This window comes from Pan troglodytes, chromosome 8, assembly GCF_028858775.2.
Source record: "Pan troglodytes isolate AG18354 chromosome 8, NHGRI_mPanTro3-v2.0_pri, whole genome shotgun sequence".
Classification (NCBI taxonomy): Eukaryota; Metazoa; Chordata; class Mammalia; order Primates; family Hominidae; genus Pan; species Pan troglodytes.
Genome location: NC_072406.2, coordinates 124,477,009 through 124,501,537, shown reverse-complemented (window position 1 = coordinate 124,501,537; position 24,529 = coordinate 124,477,009). Strand labels below are relative to the sequence as shown.

The window sequence follows — 24,529 nt, the reverse complement described above, 5'->3', positions numbered from 1 at the left end:
TGCACTCCAGCCTGGGTGACAGAGCAAGACTCTGTCTCCAAAAAAAAAAAAAGGAAGAAATAAATCATTCTGTTACCTTGAGTTTCTGGAAGTCTAAGGACAATAAAGCAAATCATCTTTGCTTTTAGGCCTGGAGAACTATTTTTTTTTTTTGTGCAATAATAAGACATAAATTGCAATTATAAGCTTTAAAAAATCTGCCTTCATTAATTTGTATTTAATTGATTTCTGTGTTCTTTTGCATGTATGGGCTCATCCTATGGTGATAGAAAGCTAATTAAAAAGGAGACCAGCATCCTCAAGTTCTTACACCCAATTAGTTAACACATTCTTCCATACTAGGAATTACCTACTCTCTCCTAGAGACTATGTCAAAAGTCTTTACAACTTATAATGACTCCAAAGGGAACTGTGTGTTATTTACGAGGCTGTATATGAAAGTTTTGCTTTTTGAGCTGGGATTTCCATTTCTAACCCAGCTTCTAAAATCATTTTTCCTACATTCCTGCCACCCTCAACCTAGGAAACTTCTCTCTCAGTCCTTGACTACAGAGTCAGTACTTCTAGACAAACCCAAAAGTAATGACAAAAGGTCAATATGAAATTACAAACCATTAGCATCATGAGCATACCTGGAAAGATCTGATAACCTTTTCCTTTATATGCTATGAACGTGAACCAGGTGTGTGTTCTGTTGCAAGATCCTTCACCCAATTTCCTCAGAGCCCTGGGATGAAGGGCTTTAAAAAAATCGTTTCTTAAACTAGTTTGCTTTTCTGTATGACAAGTAGTTTTCTTCTACTAGGGATATGACAGATGAGGTGATTTGAGACAATGATCCTGCTTCACAAAACTCAGTCAAAGAAAAGCATCATATGGAAAAAGCCCAGTAGATTGTCCCCCAAGGGAAGCTATTCTCAGCTACCCAAGCTATTTAAAATGATTCAAAATCCAAGGGGTCAACATTCAGATCTGACATAAAAATCTGTGGTCATATCTCCCAATTAAAAAACAAAACAAAATTTAAAAAAAGAGCTGAGAGGAGAAATTCTAAAAACCCTCTAAGGAAATAAGAGGTAACTAGTATGTTTCAGTTTTATAATTACTGAGATAATTCGGAGGTGGCCAGTTACTAAAATTGGTATGCAGAGAGTTAACAGCTTTCCTATATTTTATACAAATAACTGATTTAGAAGTCATGAAAAAGATGCTATTCACAATAGTGTATATAAGAATAAATGCGTAAAACCTATATTTTAAAAGTTTAGATCTGAAGTACCTAAGAAGGCTAGAAAAATGGAAAGACATACCTGAAATATTCCAGGTTCCTGTCACCTTAAAGGTATCTACACATTTAATGCAACCCTAATGAAGGCTTTCTTAGGAACTAAAATGCTAATTCTAAAGTACATCCAGAAAAAAATAAAACTTAACAAAGAGTGAAACAATTTTGAAAAATAGCAGGAATTGGGTAGGTGGCAGACCAGCAATCATTACCAAATTTAAATACTTACTATAGAGCTATAGGAGTTTTCTGGCCAGACACAGTGGCTTATGCCTGTAATCCCAGCACTTTGGAAGGCCAAGGCGGGTGGGTCACTTGAGATCAGGAGTTCAAGACCAGCCTGGCCAACATGGTGAAACCCTGTCTCTACTCAAAATACAAAAATTAGCTTGGCATGGTGGCGTGCGCTTATAATCCCAGCTACTAGGGAGGCTGAGGCAGGAGAATTGCTTGAACCCGGGAGGTGGAGATCGCAGTGAGCCGAGATTGCACCACTGCACTCCAGCATGGGCAACAGAGCCAGACTCTGCCTCAAAAAAAAAAAAAAAAAAAAAAAAAAAGAGCTATAGGAGTTTTCTATTGGTCATGAATAGACAAACCTATTTAATAAAATCATCCTGAAACATGCCCAGTAGATGCTATTATCACGTATTATATTGCATTTCAAATCAAAATAGGTATTTTTTCACTTAAAATAAATGTACTGAGACAACTGGCTAGCCATTCAGAGAGAATACATTAAGCTGTCTACTCTCTTACTCCTACAACAAAAATAAGTTGAAGATAGGTCAAAGACTTAAGTATAAAACAATGAAAACAATAAGAATGGTTGGGGTGAAAAAGTATGGAGAGATTTTCTCTTATAATTTGGCATGGAGAAGACTCAAGACAGACATAACACCTAAAATCTATAAACAGAAATGTTGGCAAGTTTGATTATACAAAAATAAAAATTTTCCCGCAGAAAAGATACCAGAGACAAAGACACGTTGAGGAAAAAGTATCAACCCCCTCAGACAGGCTAAGAGTTAATTTCTTTAATAAGAAACTCAGACAACAATGAAAAACAAAATACAACCCAGTAAAGCAAGGGCAGAGGGGATGTCCTGAAAGTTCACAGTAAAACAAGCAAGTTATTTACAATTAGGGAAAGACATTCAACTTTGCTTATAGTTCTTAAGAATGCAGATTTAAATGACATGCCTTTTCCTCGTGCATCAGATTCCAGTGATGAAACGGTGAGAAATGCAACGTGAATTGTGGAAATGTACATTTGATGCTGTCTCTTAAAGAAGTCCCTATTTCCCTCTACACATCATAAAATGTATGCCCTTTCACCTAGTAATTCTACTATCAGCTTATCTCATAGAAAGACATCAGATCAATAAACTACATCACAAATGACATGTAAAGTACAGGTTAAGAATGTTGGCTCAGACTAGTTGGGCTCAAGCTCTTCTTGGTCATTTTCTTTGTGACCTGGGGCAGATAATTTAATTCTCTGTGGTTTCTCATCTATAAAATGGCAGTAATGGCATCTCCTTTCTAAGGCTGTCACCATGATTAAAAGAGTTAATGGATATATAAAGTGCTTAGAACCATGGCTGGCAGGTAGGTTCATGTATTAACTATTATATTTATCATCTTTAAAGGTATAGAATTGTTTCTAATCCAAAAGCCTAGGAAAGCCTTCCTTGATAGGAGAAGAATGAAACAAATTACAGTACTTCCACACAATGGAATTCTGGGCAGGTATTTTAAAAAAGAAAGTCGATCTGTAGGTAATGATATGAAAAGAGCTCATGATGTACTGCCAGGGAGAAAGAAAAAAATATTTGGACACTGTGTACATTATCTTCTCAATTACAATGAATTATATACGCATTTGTGTTTCTGAAAAGAAAATCCTCATAGAAAAAGAGAGATGGAGGTCGGGTGCAGTGTCTCACACCTATAATCCCAGTACTTTGGAAGGCTGAGGTGGATATATTGCTTGAGCCCAGGAGTTTGAGACCAGGAGTTTGAGTCTGGGGAACACGGTGAGGACATGTCTCTACAAAAAATACAAAAATTAGCCTCGCTTGGCGGTGCATGCCGGTAGTCCCCACTACCTGGGAGCCTGAGGTGGGAGGATCACTTGAGCCAGGGAGGTCAAGGCTGCAGTGAGCTGTAATTGTGCTACTGCACTCCAGCCAGGGCAACAGAGCAAGACTCTGTCTCAAAAACAAAACAACAAAACAAAACAAAACAAAAAAACAAGAAAAAGACAGATGGAAGAGGAGAAATCATGACTGGATTTCTTGAAAGTCTTGTCTACTCCATCATTCAGCCAAAAGCTATTGAAGGGCTTGGCTGTATATGTTGCATTGTTCCAGGTGCTGGGGATATAGCAGGGAAAACCCTGCCCTCGTGAGATGGCATTATATTGGGGAGTTTGACAACAAGCCTGAGCAATAACTAGGTTACTTAGGACTACGGAACAACAAAAACAACAAGAGCAGGGAAAGAGAACTGGGGGTACAGCAGGGGGATGAGATTTTTGTTTTTTGTGTTTTTTTTTTTGAGACAGAGTCTTGCTCTGTTGCCCAGGCTGGAATGCAGTGGTGTGATCTCGGCTCACTGCAACCTCTGCCTCCTGGGTTCAAGCGATTCTCATGCCTCAGCCCCCCAAGTAGCTGGGATTACAGGTGTGTGCCTGGCTAATTTTTGTATTTTTAGTAGAGACAGGATTTCGCCATGTTGTCCAGGCTGGTCTTGAGCTCCTGGTCTTAAGTGATCCATCTGCCTCAGCCTCCCAAAGTGCTGGGATTACAGGCATGAACCACCGCGCCTGGTGGATGAGTTTTAATTAGGGAGGCGTAGAGTAGTCTCACTGGGAAGGTAACACTTGATGTGTACTGTTTAATCTGAAATATGCACACTTACAAAAAAAAAAAAAGAATAAAATGAACAGCTCCATATAATCCCACCTCCAACACAGGCAGCTAATTTAGAAAGTTCTACCACCTTGGTTGGTGGCATTTCATGTGAATGCGCCTAAGTGTACACCTCAGCTTTGTTTCTACGAGTGTGGCTCTCCCACTACCAAAACTACATTTGACACACAGCCTCTTCCAAGCCCTCATGTTGTGTAAAATGCTTCTGAGCCACTGAGTAATCCAGCTGGACAGCAGCTCTGTGGGTGGAAACCTTTTTCATCCATGTCTCTAACTGATAAGAAACTAGAGCAAAGGTGAAGGCTGAGTCACAGGGCCGAGAGGCCCTGAAAGTGTGTCTTTCAATATTCATTCCAAGTAGCTAAGAAGGAAGGATGGCCTGAGATCCTGAACTACAGCCTGCTGATAACTTCCCAGCCATTCACCAGTTGCTCAAGCCATTGTCTTATAATAGCCATGGCCCCAGGCAGATGGGAAGGGCCTTATTTTATTTATTTATATATTTATTTTGGGACAGAGTCTCGCTTTGTTGCTCAGGCTGGAATGCAGTGGCGCTATCGCAGCCCCATCCTAACATGCTCAGCTCACTGCAGTGTTAACTTCCCAGGCTTAAGTGATCCTCCCACCTCAGCCTTACAAGTATCTGAGACTACAGGTGTGCACAACCACACTCGGCTTTTGTTTTTTGTTTTTTGTTTTTAAGTTTTTTGTAGAGATGGGGTCTCCCTAAGTTGCCCAGCCTGGGCTTGAACTCCTGGGCTGAAGTGATCCACCTGCCTCAGCCTCCTAAAGTTCTGGGATTACAGGCATGAGCCATGGCACCCAGTGGGGAAGGTCCTTCTTATCATCTCCACCAAGAGGTGGTGGACAGAGCAGGGAGACAGCATTACCAAAGGGAGCCCTGTTAAAACACCAGGTGGTAGCTAAGTAGTAGTTTCCACACCATGGAAAGATTCAATTCGATTGCTTAAGTAATTTTTTAAAAGATAAGTGATAATAACCTCTCATATCTCTCTTCCAAGCCCAATTGCTAGACAGCATCTAACAGTCCCAATGTGTAAGACAGCTGGCAGAGAAAGGGTTAAGAGTCTAGGCTTCAGACAGGTGTCCTGGGCCACAGGCAAGCAGACCATAAATAAATCATCAGGGCGTTTGATGCAGCTCCACTGGTAAGACCTTTGCTGCTGAATTGCACAGGAAAAGCTACAGGAGCCAGAGCTCAGAAGAGATAGAAGAGGTGGAGAAGAATAAGCCCTTTCCTTGGGTTTGGGTCCCAGTGAGGCTTCCTGTGACTCATGGATCTGTGTGTCAATAGGCCCCCCTGTGCTGTGAGCACTCATGCACATAGTGACCATCCTCACCTGTGGATTCCACTGCACCTAGCATGGCACCTGAGACACTGTGGGAAGCTGCTGTTACCAAGCCACCTTCACCTTTTACTCACCATTGGCACAATTTGAGAGAAAGGCAACTAGCGAGGAGAGTCTGCTGAAGGAAAGTTTGCAGTGTTCAATCCCACAAGGAACAGAACATGCTTCTATGCACACAGCAGGACAGGGTCGGCGGAGTCTTCCTCAGGAATGCCACAGCCAGGGGCTTCATGCCATGAGAAGGGCAACGCTAAGCAGTCCAACCTAAGTGAGGGCGGGTTCCCTCATAATGTATCCATTTGGGTATTCAAGCACCTACTGTGTGCCAGGCAGTGTGTTTAGCACAGGAAAGCATGCTCAGAACTTCTGGTCCAGTAGAAGATAAAGCCAATTCCCCAGGCAGCCATGATGCTTTTGAGACCAGTGCTCTATGGGATGCACCTCAGCTTTGGCAGCACCTGGTGGGCTGGAGAAGTGTCTGTGTGGCAAGGGATACATTTACTCTCTGCACTTTTAACTTATTTACACATTTACTTTTTATTTTTTTTGAGACGGAGTCAAGCGATTCTTTTGTCTCAGCCTCCTGAGTAGCTGGGACTACAGGCACGTGCCACCACGCCCAGCTAATTTTTGTATTTTTGGTAAAGACTAGGTTTCACCATATTGGCCAGTCTGGTCTCAAACTCCTGACCTCGTGATCCGCCCATCTCGACCTCCCAAAGTGCTGGGATTACAGGTGTGAGCCACTGCACCCGGCCTCTTTTTTTTTTTTTTTTGAGACAGTCTCACTCTGTCACCCAGGCTGGAGTGCAGTGGTACGATCTTGGCTCACTGCAACCTCCGCCTCCAGGGCTCAAGCGATTCTCCTGCCTCAGCCTCCCGAGTAGCTGGGATTACAACAAGCGTGCATCATCACACCCGGCTAATTTTTGTATTTTTAGTAGAGGGGGGTTTCACCATGTTGGCCAGGCTGGTCTCGAACTCTGACTTCAAGTGATCTACCTGCCTTGGCCTCCCAAAGTGCTGGGATTACAAGTGTGAGCCACTGTACCCAGCCTACACATTTATTTTCAGTAAAGTAAACAAAAACTGTGGACCTGTGTGTTCAGCACTGTGCCATGTGCTGAGGGATGAACACTTGGCCGATATAGTTCCTGCCATCTGGGTACTTATGGGTCTATCTAGTCCTAGAAACTCTTACAGAATGCTTCAGTGTGTGCAGTGAGCTCATGGTTTTGAAGGAGGAAGAGGTCAGTGCAGACTGGAGCACATTAAGACGGCTGTATGGAACACTAGAACCTCAAAGATGTGTGATCCTTGACCCCCTGGCTTTATTGCCAATTGTCTCTTTCCAGGGGCAAGGATGATGATCTGGCCAGACATGATGGCCCATCCCTGTAATCTCTGCACTTTGGGAGGCTGAGGCTGGAGGATCGTTTGAGGCCAGGAGTTTGAGACCAGCCTGAGCAACATAGTGGGACCCCATCTTTACAAAAATAAAAAATTTAGTTGGGCATGCCTGTAGTCCCAGGTACTCAGGAGAATGAGGTAGGAGGATTGTTGAGCCTGGGAGGTTGAGGTTGTAGTGATCCATGATCCCGCCACTGCACTCCAGCCTGGGAGCCTGGATGTGCAGAGTGACAAGAGTGTGACCCTGTCTTAAAAAACAAAACAAAAAAGGATGACAATTCTACCAATCAAGCTGATGTCTAGTAAGATCTCAACTATGATTCCAACCAGTGGGCCTGCCACCAAACCATCTTTCTCAACTGTTGTCTGTGTCTCTCTATCTACTTTCTTCACGGAGAGACCAATCATCTCATTAGGTTGGATGGAGCCAAATGGAAGTGGAGAAGGGGAATGGCCAGATGTGCTAGAGGCACTAAAGTGGGACAAGTGGGACATTTAGGGGAGGGAAATGGTGAAGAGGTATTTCTGCTGGAGGTGGAGGGTCCATCTTTAGTTAAAAGGTCGGGGGGCGGGGGGTGGCAGGGGGAAGAAAAAGTCTCCAAGGATGAATGAGATGGTGTGTGGGGCCCAGTGTAGACACTGCACCTCTGGAGCCATTGCCTTCACATACTCCAGAAAGCCTGGGTGGGGCCAGACATTGGCCAGTTGAGCTGAGTAGCATTTATCAGGAGATCTCATGTTAAGTCAAATACCAAGAGCCTCTTAAGTCAGTCCATTAAGATAGCATAGGATAGTTGAGTCACCCACAGGATGTGACCCCAGAAGTGACAAATCCCACAGGAGCTCAGGTCGATAGAGTCAACCTTGATCCACCACTGGGCTTCAAGTGAGTCATAGTCCAAATCCTGACCCCGGGACAACTTGTGTCAGTAACACCCCCAAAGGGCATCCCAGGCCTGCTGCTGACCAAGTATATTATGACAGAACTAGGGTAAGAGGAAGCAGCGTCAGAAGTCTACTGGATCTGATAAGGGGGTCTGTAAAAAGATAGGCCGGACAAAGTGCTAGGACCCTGTCACCTGTGCCAGGGTGAGGAAAGAGATTGGGAAAGCAGACTTCTTGCCTTGGTTTTCTGCAGAATCAGCCCTTGCACTGCCTGTCCCAACCAGTGGTCAAGGGTCAACAGTTTCAAAGTGCAGGCAACAAGCTTTCTTGTCAACGGTGTCATTGCCAGGGGCAAACTTTCAAGGTCGTGCCCTTCCAGGTACCAGAGCAACAGCTCCTCACTTACTACATGTGTAGCCCTGGGGACAGTTACTTAGAGTCACTGAGCATCAGTTCCCCGCCACTGTACACAGAAGGAGCAGGTGAAAATCGCTACTTAAAGGAGATGCTGTGTGTAGAACAGTTGGTATGCTGTCAGGCACATGGGAAGTCCTCAATCAAGTCTAGCTCCCCTTTCCTTCCCTTTTCCTCAGTTTTCACATCCTTGCCAATATCAGATGTTCTATTATGAGATGTCCCAAAAGAAAAGAGATGATCACGGTCTTGAACGATTACTGCCCCTCCACTTCTGTGCAAAGGTTTTAACAAGCCCTCATTTCTTTTTTTTTTTTTTTTCTTTTTTTTGAGATGGAGTTTCACTCTTGTCACCCAGGCTGGAGTGCAGTGGCGAGATCTCAGCTCACTGCAACCTCCGCCTCCTGGGTTCAAGCGATTCTCCTGCCTCAGCCTCCCGAGTAGCTGGGATTACAGGCAGCTGCCACCATGCCCAGCTAGCTTTTGTATTTTTAGCAGAGATGGGGTTTCACCATGTTGGCCAGGCTGGTCTCAAACTCCTGATTTCAAGTGATCTGCCTGCCTCGGCCTCCCAAAGTGTTGGGATTACTGGCGTGAGCCACTGCTCCTGGCCAACAAGCCTTCATTTCTATTTAAACAGAGCACTTCTAGTTGTAGGGAACCATGGCCTGTCTCTGACCTAGCTTTACCCCAGACCCCAAATCCTCAACTTGAGCCACTCGCAACCTCACAACTCTTAGAATAGAATGGCCCATGAAGACTGGGAGATCCACCAGCTTCCCCAAAGAAGGCTGATAGTGTGGCCTGACCACAACATTGCACGGGCTGTCTGACCTTCCAAACTCCAGATCTCATGTATTTATTCAAACAGTGAGTTGAGAACCTAGGAAGTGTCAGGCCCTGCGCCAGGGAGGACAAGTTGGTGAGAGAGTCCCTTTCCGACCTCAGGATGTACAGACATACAGGGGAGAAATAGACCCAGATGCATTTCCAGCAGAATGTGATAAGCAGTGATGGCTGGACTCATGGCTGCTGGGGTTACGTCACCCTTGCTTGATGCTGCCAGGCACAAGAGTCACCTCTGACTGCACTCCAGCTGAGGGTCTGCTCATCTGCTGAGGAGGCATATGAGAGACAGACAGGAGCAGACACTGTATTCCTGGTTTCTAAGAAGCTGGCAAATCCTGTAGGCCAGGTGCAGTGGCTCACACCTGTAATCCCAGCACTTTGGGAGGCCTAGGCAGGCAGATCACTTGAGGTCAGGAGTTTGAGACCAGCCTGGCCAATATGGTGAAACCCTGTCTCTACTAAAAGTACAAAAATTATTTGGGCATGGTGGTGCATGCCTGTAATCCCAGCTACTCGGGAGGCTGAGGCAGGAGAATTGCTTGAACTGGGGAGGCAGAGGTTGCAGTGAGCCAAGATGTTGCCACTGCATTCAAGCCTGGGAGTCTAGGTGACAGAGCGAGGCTCCTCCAAAAAAAAAAAAAAAAAAAAAAAAACAAGAAGAAGATTGTCTTGATTAAATATAAGAGTACCTACTGTGTACTGGTACTTCCCTGGCTTCATCTTCCCTCTCTCCATTCATTTCTCTCTCCTTCCTCCATCTCCAGCCTCCGTGTAGTATCTGTGGTCTCACTATAGGTGGATGGTTAGGTATGCAATGACACGCTGATATTGTTGTTGGTGTCTTTGCCCTCAAAAAATTACAATATAGCCTGGGAGAGACTATTTTAGGTTAGGCTAGGCTGAAATATTCTGTTTGGTCTGGATTAAAAAGTGTTTTCTCTTTTTTAATAATTAAATTTGAATGCATTTATCTGGGGTATGCCTGCTCTGAATTTTGCTAAAGTTTCCACCATTAGCATCTTATTACACACCATCTACTTTACTTCTCTATATTACCTGCCTGTCCTATAAGCATTTGCACTTATACTTCTTGTTTTATTTAGGTTTTTGTTCCTTTTATTATGCCAAATACACAAAAGATGGCTATAAAATTTTACACCATGCCTCTTTCAAGACATGTTCTGTGTTTAACCTTGAATACTGATCAGTCAGAGGGGACTACCACAGAGTGACTCCATATCAGAATATGAAGGGAGAAATAAACAAAACCAATTACTCCTTTTTTAAAAGAAAACTAAGTCAGTTTTCAATGTTTTTTTATTTGTTTGTTTGTGTGTTGTTTTTGAGCCAGAGTCTTGCTCTGTCATCCAAACTGGAGTGCAGTGGTGCCATCTCGGCTCACTGCAACCTCCGCCTCCTAGGTTCAAGCAATTGTCCTGCCTCCTGAGTTGCTGGGATTACAGGCGTACGCCACCACGCCAAGCTAATTTTTGTATTTTCAGTAGAGATGGGGTTTCGCCATGTTGGCCAGGCTGGTTTCTAACTCCTGACTTCAGGTGATCCACCCACCTCAGACTCCCAGAGTTCTGGGATTACAGGTGTGAGTCACTGCACCCGGCCTTAACTTTATTTTTTAAGACTCTGCCTCTGATATAGAATACTAATCACCTACACATTGGAGCTATAGATTCAATTCTACCTTTCAGACCACCAAAAAAAGGCTGATATCTCAGAAGGTACCAAGCCCCGGTGGTAGAGTCCCTTTCCAGTGCTTACTCCCTGAGGGTCTTTGAGATTCACCTTAGGACCCTCAGGGAGTGGGCATTGGGAAGGAAGTACTTAGGAATTAAGCAGCACCTGAGACTTAACCTGTGGCCTTACTTCCTAAAATACACTCAGCTCCATTCATCTGTCTCTCCCACCCCACTGGTCTCATTCATCAGTCTTACCCAACATAAAATTGAGGGCAAACCCCCAGCCCACCTCAGGGGAGCTATGCTGGATGCTCAGACCCACAAAAAGAGGTCTCTGTTTTGGTTCACCTTCCCCAAGAGAGTCGAGAGAAGGAAAGTGAGCCCCATGCATGCCCCACATCCTTCCTTCCCGTTGCTCCTCCTGACACAGGGTCTGAAGGCATGACTGAGACCAGGAGGGAGAGAGCATGATGTGCCCGTGGAACTCAGCCGGCCCTTGATTCTAAGTCGCTTAAAGAAAGTCGGGGGTCAGGATGCCCCCTTGGCCTCTGTCACACCCTCACAAGACCCCCTTGCTGAATAACATCCCCTCGATGGTCCCCTTACCCTGCGAGGGGGCCGCATCTCTCAGTGCTTCTAGTGAATGGGGGCTTCCCGGCTCTGAGTTCTTCCTGCCACACGAGTCCCTGTCCTTCTTCCCTCGCTCGTGGTTCCTCCAGAGACAGGGTGGCTTCAGAGCGTCCATGCAGGCAGAAGGCTGGCCCAGAGTGTCCCCAGTTCTGCCCTGCTCTGAGCTATCCCGAGTCAGGCCATGTCAGGCTTTCTAACGTGCTCGGGGACTTCACTTCCTGGTTTTAATTTTTTTTTTCACAACTGAAAGTGGAAGTGTTCTGACCAGGAGGGGAGAAGCTGCCAAAGCTACCCTGGCTCCGTGTCAAAGCCTTTCACCTCAGCCCCTAAGGGCCGACACAAAAGCCAGCTTGCCTCAACACAGTTGACCCTGCCCTCCTGTGGCCTATCATCTTTCAACTAAGATGAAAACAAACAAACTAAAATGACTTGAGGTGACCCCTCAGATCAGAAGCCTCACAGAGGCAGAGGTGACGCTGTTCCCTGCTGGATTCGGAGGACAGGAAAGTCTGGCTAGAGGGTACCTCAGCCCTCAGACCCACACAAACACCTTCTACCCCAACTCTCTCCAGTCGCCAGAGCTGCCTGCCTTGGTCTCTGAAGAAGTTCTGGCAAAGCCAAGAAAATAAACAAGCAAGTCAGGAATGACAGGGCTGTGAGTCGTTCAATTGGCATGGTTTCTTTCCCTCTGATACAGTCACACCTCAAAACTTAACTTAAAAATCGATTCTGCCGCCTTGGTCACCCCCAGTATTACCAGGACCTGTATTAGTCTCATTTTCGATCCGCCTAAGGCTGTGGCTACAGGGGGGCCCTGGAGCTACCATTCTCAGATTAGGAAGCCGAAATGACAAATTTTCCTGCCCCTTCCCCACCTCACAGATATCTCAGAATGAAGCAGCACTTTCTCCAGCCTCGACCCCCCACGAAGGCTCACAGGAAGTTCAGCATGATCCTGGCTCTTTGCTGGAGCTAGATTAGGGTTTGTTCTTTCTACAGAGCAGTTCTTAAAAGCTTCCCACTAAGGAAGCCAGGGTGAGCTGTGCCACAGTCTCAGAGAACACAAGAGCTGAGCCCTTGGCCTCTGGGGAGCCGCCTTTGGACATGGAAGAAAGATGAAGGGCTGGGAGACGAAGTGGGGCCTGTGGCATTCCATCCTCTGGCTCATCTCACAGCTGGAGGAGCACTTGTCATTTGCTTAGTTTCAGGAACTCAGCTCCCCAAGAGGCAACTTCCTCTAGAGGAGAGCAGAGGATGGCAGAGTGGGTGTCGAATCTCAGCCACACTAATACCTCTGAGCCCTTCACCGGGTGCTGTCTTCCTTCACCAAAGGGCTCAGGGCCAGGGGAAGATGAGGTTTTTTTTTTTTTTTTTTTTTTTTTTATTGACCTCCTCCAATAAAAATGCTCAAGTTCAGGAAGGTTGAGTCATTCTAAAGGCCCATCAGAGTTGTATTCCTATCAATCCTCTGTGCACATGAGTGACACCCTCAGGATTTCAGGGGGTAACTGAAAGCTTTGGCAACCCACAACAATTCTGCATTATTGGGCAGGCTGTGGAAACTGACCAATCAAGTCTCAAATTCTAGCCACACCACCTTGGAGCTATGTAGCTTAGGCCATGCTGTTTAACAGCCTGGAGACGCACTATGCCTCTGTGAAATGGAAAGGATACCACCTGCTTTATAGGATGAGATACACCAATGAAGTAACATACATAATCTACCCAGAACAGTCCCCAGCACCTAATCGAATATCTGCTGATTCCCTTCCTGTCTCTCTGCCAAATGGGACTCTCTGCCCTCAGCAGCTGACGCACGATCCTTCTAACTACACTGAGACAGAAATTTCTTAATGGAAGATGAAGGAGACCCACATTCTGGCTTGGTGTGCTTTAGTACACTTATCAAAATCAGTGTTCCCTTCCAATTCCATCCCCTGCTAGCATTTGGACAGCTCATATATCTCCACCCCTTTTCCAACTGATTTTTTTCTTTGCCTCCCACACAAGTCAGCTGAGATTACTATTCAACTAAATGTAATTTCATGTTATTAAAGAGCCTTAGGTTGAGCATAACAAATCCCACTTTCTTTCCCCACACCAATCCCCTCCCTACTATCTCACAGATATATTCAATATAGTGCAGGTAGTATCATTGCAGCTTACCTTGGAAGAAGACTCTCCCTTCCTGGGTCCAGGAAGTGCTCCCCTCACAGCTGGCTGTATTGATTCAGCACCACATTCAGGCACTTCTACTCTTTCCACAGCTCCTAGGACTGACTGGGACACACCCGAAGCTACTGTGTACTGTCCTGAGAGTGGCCAACACACTCCCCTGGAACCTTTGAATCTGTCACAACAGAAGTTCAAAGGTAGAAGTTACCTGTTCAAACACTTGTAGTAACCTCTGACAGTAAGAAAAGCAGTGTTGGGCAAAAGATTAAAACAAGAGATTGTTATGCAATGGGCTTAAGAGGAAAAAAAAAAAAAAAAAGACGGCCCTTAGTTCAGAAAGCTAACGTTTACCAAGAGAAACCTTCGATAAAGCTCTACCTCAGGGGAAGGAGAAGGGGTAGACAGGGCTTTGCATCTGCTTTGGGGCACAATCCTTGAGACTGTGATAGGAAGAGGAAGGTCTAGATTACTAGAGGAAAAAGGGCTCCTTGAGATCAGAGTGAGAGAAAAATGAGAAGCCACTTTAATTGGCTCAAGCTATAACTTTAGGATTCAGACTAAGCAGAGGTGTGCATTTGCAGACCAGCTATCTTCTAGAAGGGACCACTGCCCCCTTCAGAATTAGAACGTCTCCAAGACAACCAAATGAGCCAAATCAGTCTAGAGTCTAGGCTGAGAGACAAGCCTAGGACGGTTGTATTTAGGATTCGGAATCACGAACACAGTCTGCAGCACACATAGTTTAGCAAGGTGCTAGAATAGGAAGCATTGCTTCCTGGCTAACACGGTGAAACCCCGTCTCTACTGAATACACAAAAAATTAGCCGGGCGTGGTGGTGGGCCCCTGTAGTCCCAGCTACTTGGGAGGCTGAGGCAGGAGAATGGTGTGAACCCGGGAGGTGGAGCTTGCAGTGAGCCAAGATCGCGCCACTGCACTCCAGCCTGGGCGACAGAGCGAGACTCTGTCTCAAAAAAAAAAAAAAAAAAAGAAGCATTGCTACTGCATCATGGCTCAGCCATCCTACTCTCTCCTTCTTTTTTTTTTTTTTTTTTTTTTGAGACGGAGTCTCACCGCAACCTCCACTTCCTGGGTTCAAGCAATTCTCCTGCCTCAGCCTCTGGAGTGGCTGGGATTACAGGCATGTACCACAATGCCTGGCTAATTTTTTTTTTTTTTTTGTATTTTTAGCAGAGACAGGGTTTCACCATGTTGGCCAGGCTGGTCTCGAACTCCTGACTTCAAGTGATCTGCCTGCCTCGGCCTCCCAAAGTGCTGGGATTATAGGCATGAGCCACCACGCCCAGCCTCTCTTTCCACTTTGAAGTTCTCTAGTCACCATTCTTGATTCCAAGATCATTAGGACTGCAAGGCATCATTACTAAACAAAAACAGTGGGTAGAAATGAAAGAAACCCTGGAGATGATGTGCAAACTTACTGTATAGGTGAGGCCAGTGAGGCCTTTTCAGGTGAAAGAAGGCTTCTGGAATCACACAACCAGTCGGTCAAGACAGCACCTGACTCAGAGTCATGAGAACCCCTGCAGTGCCTTGGCCCCTATGCTGCCCCATTGATCTGTGTATGTTTAGCTACCAGAATGAAGCCGCGGACCCTCGCAGTGAGTGTTACAGTTCTTAAAGGCGGTGTGTCTAGAGTTTGTTCCTTCTGATGTTCAGATATGTTCAGAGTTTCTTCCTTCTGGTGGGTTTGTGGTCTTGCTGGCTCAGGAGTAAAGCTACAGACCTTTGCGGTGAGCATTACAGCTCATAAAAGCAGCGTAGACCCAAAGAGTGAGCAGTAGCAAGATTTATTGCAAAGAGCTAAAGAACATACCTTCCACGGTGTGAAAAGAACCCCAGGCGGTTGCCACTCCGGGCTCAGACAGCCTGCTTTTATTCTTTTATCTGGCCCCACCCACATCCTACTGATTGGTCCATTTTACAGAGAGCCAATTGGTCTGTTTTACAGAGAGCTGATTGGTCCGTTTTGACAGGGTGCTGATTGGTGTGTTTACAATCCCTGAGCTAGACGCAAAAGCTCGCCATGTCCCCACTAGATTAGCTAGATACAGAGTGTTGACACAAAAGTTTTCCATGTCCCCACTAGATTAGCTAGATCCAGAGTGTTGATTGGTGCATTCACAAACCCTGAGCTAGACCAGGGTGCTGAATGGTTTACAAACCTTGAGCTAGACACAGAGTGCCAATTGGTGTATTTACAATCCCTTAGCTAGACATAAAGGTTATCCAAGTCCCTACCAGAGTAGCTAGATACAGAGTGTCAATTGGTGCATTCACAAACCCTGAGCTAGACACGGGGGGCTGATTGGTGTGTTTACAAACCTTGAGCTAGATACAGAGTGCCCATTGGTGTATTTACAATCCCTTAGCTAGACATAAAGGTTCTCCAAGTCCCCACCAGAGTAGCTAGATACAGAGTGTCCATTGGTGCATTCACAAACCCTGAGCTAGACACACGGTGCTGATTGGTGTGTTTCCAAACCTTGAGCCAAATACTGAGTGCCAATTGGTGTATTTATAATCCCTTAGCTAGACATAAAGGTTCTCCAAGTCCCCACCAGACTCAGGAGGCCAGCTGGCTTCACCCAGTCGATCCCACACCGGGGCCACAGGTGGAGCTGGCTGCCAGTCCCACGCCATGTGCCCGCACTCCTCAGCCTTTGTGTGTCTGGAATTGGTGGGTTCTTGGTCTCACTGACTTCAAGAATGAAGCTGCACACCCTGGCGGTGAGTGTTACCGTTCTTAAAGGCAGCGTGTCCGGAGTTTGTTCCTTCTGATGTTCGGATGTGTTTGGAGTTTCTTCCTTCTGGTGGGTTCGTGATCTCACTGGCTCAGGAGTGAAGCTGCGGACCTTCGTGGCGAGTGTTACAGCCCTTAAGGTGGGGCGTCTGGAGTTGTTCGTTCCTCCCGGTGGGTTCGTGGTCTTGTTGGCTTCAGGAGTGAAGCTGCAGACCTTCGTGGTGAGTGTTACAGCTCATAAAGGCAGTGTAGACCCAAAGAGTGAGCAGTAGCAAGATTTATTGCAAAGAGCGAAAGAACAAAGCTTCCACAGCATGGAAGGGAACCCCAGCAGGCTGCCACTGCTGGCTGGGGCAGCCTGCTTTTATTTCCTTATCTGGCCCCACCCACATCCTGCTGATTGGTCCATTTTACAGAGAGCCGAGTGGTCTGTTTTAACAGGGTGCTGATTGGTGTGTTTACAATCCCTGAGCTAGACACAAAGGTTCTCCAGGTCCCCACTAGATTAGCTAGACACAGAGTGTGGACACAAAGGTTCTCCAAGTACCCACTAGAGTAGCTAGATACAGAGTGTCCATTGGTGCATTCACAAACCCTGAGCTAGACACAGGGTGCTGATCGGTGTGTTTACAAACCTTGAGCTAGATACACCGTGCCGATTGGTGTATTTACAATCCCTTAGCTAGACATGAAGGTTCTCCAAGTCCCCAACAGTCAGGAGCCCAGCTGGCTTCACCCAGTGGATCCAGCACTGGGGTCACAGGTGAAGCTGCCTGCCAGTCCCGCGCCATGAGCCGGCACTCCTCAGCCCTTGGGGTGGTTGATGGGACTGGGCGCAGTGGAGCAGGGGGCGGTGCTTGTCGGGGAGGCTCCGGCCGCACAGGAGCCCACGGAGGTTGGGGGAGGTTCAGGCATGGCGGGCTGCAGGTCCCGAGCCCTGCCCCGCCGGGAGGCAGCTAAGGCCTGGCAAGAAATCCAGCACAGCACTGGTGGGCCGGCACTGGTGGGCCGGCACTGCTGGGGGACCCAGCACACCCTCTGCAGCCGCTGGCCGGGGTGCTAAGCCCCTCATTGCCTGGGGCCGGCAGGGCCGGCCGGCCGCTCTGAGTGCGGGGCCCGCCGAGCCCACACCCACCCGGAACTCGGGCTGGCCCGCAAGCACCATGCGCAGCCCCGGTTCCGCCCACGCCTCTCCCTCCACACCTCCCCACAAGCTGAGGGAGCGGGCTCAGGCCTCAGCCAGACCAGGAAGGGGTTCCCACAGTGCAGCAGTGAGCTGAAGGGCCCCTCAAGTGCCACCAAAGTGGGAGCCCAGGCAGAGGAGGCGCCCAGAGCGAGCGAGGGCTGTGAGGGCTGCCAGCATGCTGTCACCTCTCACTTGGAAGGTCCATGGGAAGGGGCAACGTGGAGCAGGGGGCGGCGCTCGTCGGGGAGGCTCTGGCTGTGCAGGAGCCCATGGCTGGTGGGGTTGGGTGGGGGAAGGCTCAAGCATGGCAGGCTGCAGGTCCCGAACCCTGCCCCACAGGGAGGCAGCAGCTAAGGCCCAGCGAGAAGTCAAGCACAGCAGCTGCTGGCCCAGGTGCTAAGCCTCTCACTGCCGGGGGCCAGTGGGGCAGGCCTGCTGGTCCGAGTGCGGGGCCTGCCGAGCCCACGCCCACCCGGAACTCTCGCTGGCCCACAAGCCCCGCGCACAGCCCCGGTTCCTGCCCGCGCCTCTCCCTCCACACCTCCCCGCAAGCTGAGGGAGCCGGCTCCAGCCTCAGCCAGCCCAGGCAGGGGCTCCCACAGTGCAGCACGGGCTGAAGGGCTCCTCAAGTGCCGCCAAAGTGGGAGCCAAGGCAGAGGAGGCGCCAAGAGCAAGCAAGGGCTGTGAGGGCTGCCAGCACGCTGTCACCTCTCACTTACTGTATTTGGTCAGGTGACCAATACCAAAATCAGAAGCTAATACCACTTCCTGTTGACTCTTGTGTGGAGGAGAGACTAGCATATTAACATAGAAGTCTTCTTAGGTCAGATTCTCATGTGCATTAACTTTTTTTTTTTTTTTTGAGACGGAGTCTCACTCTGTTGCCCAGGCTGGAGTGCAGCAGGTCTGTCTTGGCTCACTGCAACCTCTGCCTCCTGGGGTTCAAGCCATTCTCTTGCCTCAATCTCCAGAGTAGCCAGGACTACAGATGTGTGCCACCACACCTGGTTGATTTTTGTATTTTAGTAGAGATGGGGTTTCACCATGTTGGCCAGGCTAGTCTTGAACCCCCTACCTCAAGTGATCTGCCTGCCTCGGCCTTCCAAAGTGCCAGGATTACAGGTGTGAGCCACTGTGCCTGGCCGTTTTTTTTTTTTTTTTTTTTTAAGACAGGGTCTCACTCCTGTCACTCAGGCAGTAGCAACATCATGGCTCACTGCAGCCTTGACTTCTTGGGCTCAGGTAATCCTCCCACCTTAGGCTCCTGAGCACTGGGACTACAGGTCAGTGCCACCACACCATTTAGGTAACGGTCCTCTCTCCAGCCACCCACCTTTGCTGAGCCACAGAGGCCTGGATTCTTCAAAACACAGGATTTTTCTTTTTTTGACACAGGGTCTTCCTCTGTCACCCAGGCTAAGTGCAGTGGTGCAATCTCGGCTCACTGCAACTTCCACCTTCTGGGCTCAGGTTATCCTCCCACCTCAGCCTCCAGAGTAGCTGGGACTACAGGCATGTACCGCCATACCTAATTTAAAAATGTTTACTAGAGATGGGTTTTGCCATATTGCCCAGGCTAGCCTCTTACTCTTGGGCTGAAGTCATCCACCCACTGCGGCCTCCCAAAATGCTAGGATTATAGGCATGAGCCTCTGCACCCAACCTGGTTCACTAACTTTTTTTTTTTTTTTTTAAAGAGATGGAGTTTTGCTCTGTCACGCAGGCCAGAGTGCAGTGGTGTGATCTCAGCTCACTGCAACCTCCGCCCTGTGGGTTCAAGTGATTCTCCTGCCTCAGCCTCACAAGTAGCTGGGACTACAGGCATGCACCACCATGCTTGACTAAGTTTTGCATTTTTTAAGTAGAGATGGAGTTTCACTATATGTTCACAAGGCTGGTCTCAAACTCCTGACCTCAGGTGATTTGCCCGCCTCGGCCTCCCAAGGTGCTGGGATTACAGGCATGAGCCACTGCACCCAGTCTGTTCATTAACTCTTGAAGGTCACATTTTTGCTAGAGTCTTAGTCTTTCCTTAGTATGTGAAAGAAAAGGGCTTCTAAGAAGTGGCTAAAGAAGACATAGTTCAATGGGGACTAGGGGTGTGACAACTACTCGACTGGACTAGAGTCCAGTTGTGTTAAGTAGCAACCCACTGAACTCCTTTGATACCACACTTACTGGAGAGTAAGATACTCCAAGCCAGTGGTTCCCAAACTTCAGCATCACAATCCCCATGGAGGGCTTGTTAGTTACAACATAGATTTCTGGCTGAATTTCTAACTCCGTAGGTCTGATCTGGGGCCCAAGAATCTGCATTTCTAACAATTCCAGGTGATACGGATGCTGCTGCTCTGGGGACCACCCTTGGACCACATTTAGGATCATCTCTGCTTCAAGCAGCTATCCTGTCTTCAAAGGGCTCGGCTACTGAAATGTCACAAGGGATTGCATTTGGGGTAGTCTTGGCTATGGTGAGCCTGCAGGTGGGGGGAAAACTTGACACAGAATGGAACTCCTCAGATGCTCCAGGAGAGAGGTGGTCTTCCAAAGCAGCCTGCAGGCCAAGTCTCAGAGAAGTGCTTTGGCCACAGCAGGAGGTATCGGCAGTCACGGTTGCACTTCTTTAGGGAAATATAAAACAAAACTCACAGCATCACCACTAGACAGCCCAGATGGGTATGAGAGTGGGTGTGTGGGGGACATCAGCTGATCCAACAACAGTCATTTTACTTGTGAGGGTACCTAAAATGCCAAAAAGTGAGGCAGCTGGCTCAGGTGATGTATTAACTAATGAGAGAGATAAGCCCAGGACCCAGGTCTCCAGTGCCCGAGCAGGCTACACCATCTCGATAAACCACTGCTTCCTACAGCCTCTCTCTTCAAAAACGTGTTAGATAAGCTTCTTTGCAACACGCTCTGTCACTCCCTCCCCTCCTACAGCCATATCCATTTAGAATCCAATACAAAAATTGATAACCTTTAGGCTTGGGCATCCTGCAGCCCCTAAAAAGTACAAACTTTCACTTTTAAGGTCATTCATAGGTGAGGTCTGGAGGAGTGAGGAGTCTGCCCCACAGCTACAACGCTGACATACTCACAACCACACTGCTGGGAACTGTTTGTATACACTCCCACCCTCTTCCTAGGGCCAAAGAAACCACACATGTACTACACAATGTTGTTCTAGAATACTAGAGTCTAACATTCTAGAGTTTTGTAACACAGCCTGGAAATAGCCATTTTATCTTTAATGGCAGAGGCTGGCAACTCTTCAGAAACAGAAACCAGGCTTTCCCCTCGTTTTATTTTATTTTATTTTACTTTTGAGATGAAGTCTCACTCTCTTGCCCAGGCTAGGGTGCAGTGGCACCATCTTGGCTCACTGCAACCTCTGCCTCCTGGGTTTAAGCCATTCTCCTACTTCAGCCTTTCGAGTAGCTGGGATTACAAGCACCTGCCACCATGCCTGGCTAAATTATTATTATTTTTGTGTATTTTTAGTAGAGACGGAGTTTTACCGTGTTGGCCAGGCTGGTCTTGAACTCCTGAACTCAAGTGATCTGCCTGACTTGGCTTCCCAAAGTGTTGGGATTACAGGCGTGAGCCACCGCACCCAGACCCCCATGTTTTAGAAAGCAGAGAAAGACAGACAATATAAGCAGACTAACTTTACATAGTGCCATCATGCATTCACATAGCTCCTCCCGGTTTATAAAATGCTTCTAGTTTGCCTCTTAGCAAACCTGTGAGGTCTGAGTGGGAACAATACTTTCAACATCCAAACTTCCAGTGGCTGCTGGGAGCCAGGTCCTGTGACAAACACTTCATTTGACCCTCACAATACACTTGGAAGGTAGTTATGATTTGTACAGACAAGAAAAATAGAAGCTCAGAGAAATGACATCCCTTCCCAAGATCCGATAGCTTGGTAACAGAGTGATGACGGTGGTGGGGCCAAGTGTTATTTTTTAATAATTTCAGGCGATTTTGCAAAGCCAAGTGATTTGCAGCTTGTCTCTGAAAATCTGCCTTTCTTCAGGAAGCACAGCTGGTTGCAAAGCAGATTTCACAGCAGGTTGAGACGAGTCAGGCAGAGCAACCAAATGTTACTTAAAGGTCTTAGTGAATATGTCCAGATTCCAGAGACCACTGAACCTAATGAAGTCCTTTTTTTTGAGACAGGGTCTCGCTCTGTTGCCCAGGCTGGAGTACAGTGGCACAATCTTGGCTCACTGCAACCTCTGCTGCCTGGGTTCAAGCAATTCTCCTGCCTCAGCCTCTCGAGTAGCTGGGATTACAGGCACCTGCCATCACACCCAGCTAATTTTGTTTTGTTGTTGTATTTTTAGTAGAGACAGGGTTTCACCACGTTGGCCAGGCTGGTCTTGAACTCCTGACCTCAAGTGATCCACACGCCTCGGCCTCCCAAAGTGCTGGGATTACAGATGTGAGCCACCATGCCCGGCCCCAGATTTCTCCTTTTAATATAACCTCTGACTTCAGAATCTAGAAGATTCATCTTAAACCTCTAGATCTTTTGTTTTAGAATATTTCATTGGATTAAGATGATGGAACAGTCACAAAATAATGCTTACCATAAGCATTTTTGGTGAGGGCAAAGAAGAAATGTGAGGACCAGAGAGAAAAGGGAAAGCTCATGATGTCTGCAGTAGCTGGGACATGTGAAGCACGCGAAACACTTATTTAGGAAGGATCTTAGGCTGTTTTGACCTCTACGTCAAGCCTTTTCAAGTCAAACAACATGACTCAACAGGCAAGAGAAGCAAAGACCTAGAGCTATGGGCTGGATCTATTCTTGTTAACTTCACAATGATGGATCACAGAGAAAGAGGGGAGATGTCCCTTCCTGGAGTTAGCTGAATAGCAGGGCAGAGGTTGTGATGGCATGCAGTGGGCAAAAACACAGCTGTGTTGCACTGACCTTTAGCTTCCCACATGGCAGAGTTGACTCTGAAGTTTATCTGTGTACTGAGATATGAGAAGGAAGGAGCGAAGTCCCTTAACTCATAACCAGGGTGTCATAATCAGCCACGGAAATTCATGTTCGCCCTTTCCCTGGTTATCTGATATTTCAAAAGGCTAATGACACTCAAAAGTACAACTTACAGGGCAGTGATTCAAGTTTTTCATGCCAGATCCTCTCTGAAGGCCTTCATGATGGCGAACATCACTGAGCTCCTACCGCGTGGTGGCAACACTACATTTAAGTACTATCTCATTTAATCACACAGCAGCCCTATGGAAGTTTTTATTGCTATTTAGAAGGAGAGGAAAATCTAAGAGAGGCCAAGTAACAGTTAAGAGAAAGAGTTGCTGCCATCGCTGAGCTGTGGGGTCAGCTTCTTCCTCATGCCCCATGAAGTTCCCATGGTGCAGGCTTCACTACAGGGCCCGGAATGGAGCTGTGAGCCCTTGCTGCATAGCAGACGGCTAAGAAGAAAGAGCTAGGGGGTAGCCTAATTAAACCTCCAAGGTACAGAGCTAAGTCTCAGAGTCAGATTTTGAGCTTAGGTGGTCTTGAGTCTAGAGCCCAAGCACATATCTGTGACTGCGTACCATCCGTTCCAAGACCCCCTAGCAAACTGGTGTGTTTATATATGCGTTTCTTTTCAGAATTTTTACTGGTCTCTCAAAGAAAACTAAGACCCATTGCCCTACAGGAAGCCAGACCCAATACCAGACATGTGGACCGGATGCCAAGGGTCCGGCCCCCTCGAGAAGGGGTCCCTAGCAGTCTGGACATCCTGCCTGCTACAGAGCCCATTACCAACTCAGAGCCTTGCTTCACTTCACTGGAGGGGCCAATGCTCCACGGGTCCCACCTGTGCGACCCCCTAGCTCTTTCTTCTTAGCCGTCTGCTATGCGGCAAGGGCTCACAGCTCCATTCTGGGCCCTGTAGTGAACCCTGCACCATGGGAACATCACAGGGTATGAGGAAGAAGCTGACCCCACAGCTCAGCGATGGCAGCAACTCTTTCTCTTAACTGTAGCTGCTGATATCAATTGCTTGGGCATGCATGCTCTTGAGAACACGTGCTTACTCTTCGTGGGAAGAAAGTGTTACCCAAGTGTGAGCACTTGGCTGACAAGAATGTTGTTTGCCCAGATTACAATAAAAAGCTCCCCCAACCCCAGGCACCCCTCCCCTTTCTTGAACCACACACCCAAAGCAAATTGCCTTTCAGCCTTACATTTGAGCTTTCCAATGGGTGGGGCATGACACATGACACATGGAAGGGCCAGTAGACACTGATCCCCCTCAACCCTCGGGATGTGCTCGTGAACAGCCCCATCTCAGCCTTTTTTTTTTTTTTTTATCTCCCTGAGGTGGAGCCTCGCCCTGTTGCCCAGGCAGGAGTGCAGTGGTGTGATCTCAGCTCACCGCAACTTCCGCCTTCCAGGTCCAAGCGATTCTCCCACCTGAGCCTCCCAAGTAGCTGGGATTACAGGTACCTGCCACCACACCGGGCTAATTTTTGTATTTTTAGTAGGGAAGGGGTTTCGCCATGTTGGCCCAGCCAGTCTCAAACTCCTGACCAGGTGATCTGCCCGCCTCGGCCTCTCAAAGTGCTGGGATTATGGGCGTGAGACACCGTGCCCGGCCCCATCTCAGGCTTTAAGTATGCTGAATAAATATTATTCTCAGTGTCATGATGTAGGCAGCTTGTTCCTTTATCAGCAAGAGCGGAATTCCAAAGAGCATTAAAGAATCAGATAGACAGAACTGAGGCCACTGAGAGAGGTGTCAAGTTGAAATTCCCAGAACCTTCAACACCCCATAGGAAACATCGCTATCTCCCAGGGGATTAAAAGGGTGGCTCAGAGTGAAAATTTACTGTTCAATACTGTAACCACTAACTACACATGGCTACTGAGCAGTTGAAATGAGGCAAGTCTAAATTGGGAGGTGTTTA

General features: G+C 47.5%; 1 protein-coding gene across 2 annotated transcripts in view; it reads right to left on the bottom strand.

The window, feature by feature from the left end:
* Window positions 1-15,515, bottom strand: part of ACSL5 (acyl-CoA synthetase long chain family member 5) — a 54,795-nt gene extending 39,280 nt beyond the window's left edge. The window contains exons 1-2 of one of the 2 annotated variants that reach the window (XM_001146361.5): window positions 15,481-15,515; window positions 13,640-13,823 (exon numbers count right to left, since the gene is read on the bottom strand). Coding sequence is in view for 1 of the 2 variants with exons in the window: in XM_001146649.6 (XP_001146649.1) it covers window positions 11,450-11,588 (139 nt within the window). In the remaining variant the exon portion in view is untranslated. Of the gene's footprint in view, window positions 1-11,449; window positions 11,856-13,639; window positions 13,824-15,480 lie in introns of those variants that run through there. The other variant, XM_001146649.6, reaches the window with a different exon arrangement.
* Window positions 15,516-24,529: the final 9,014 nt, after the last annotated feature.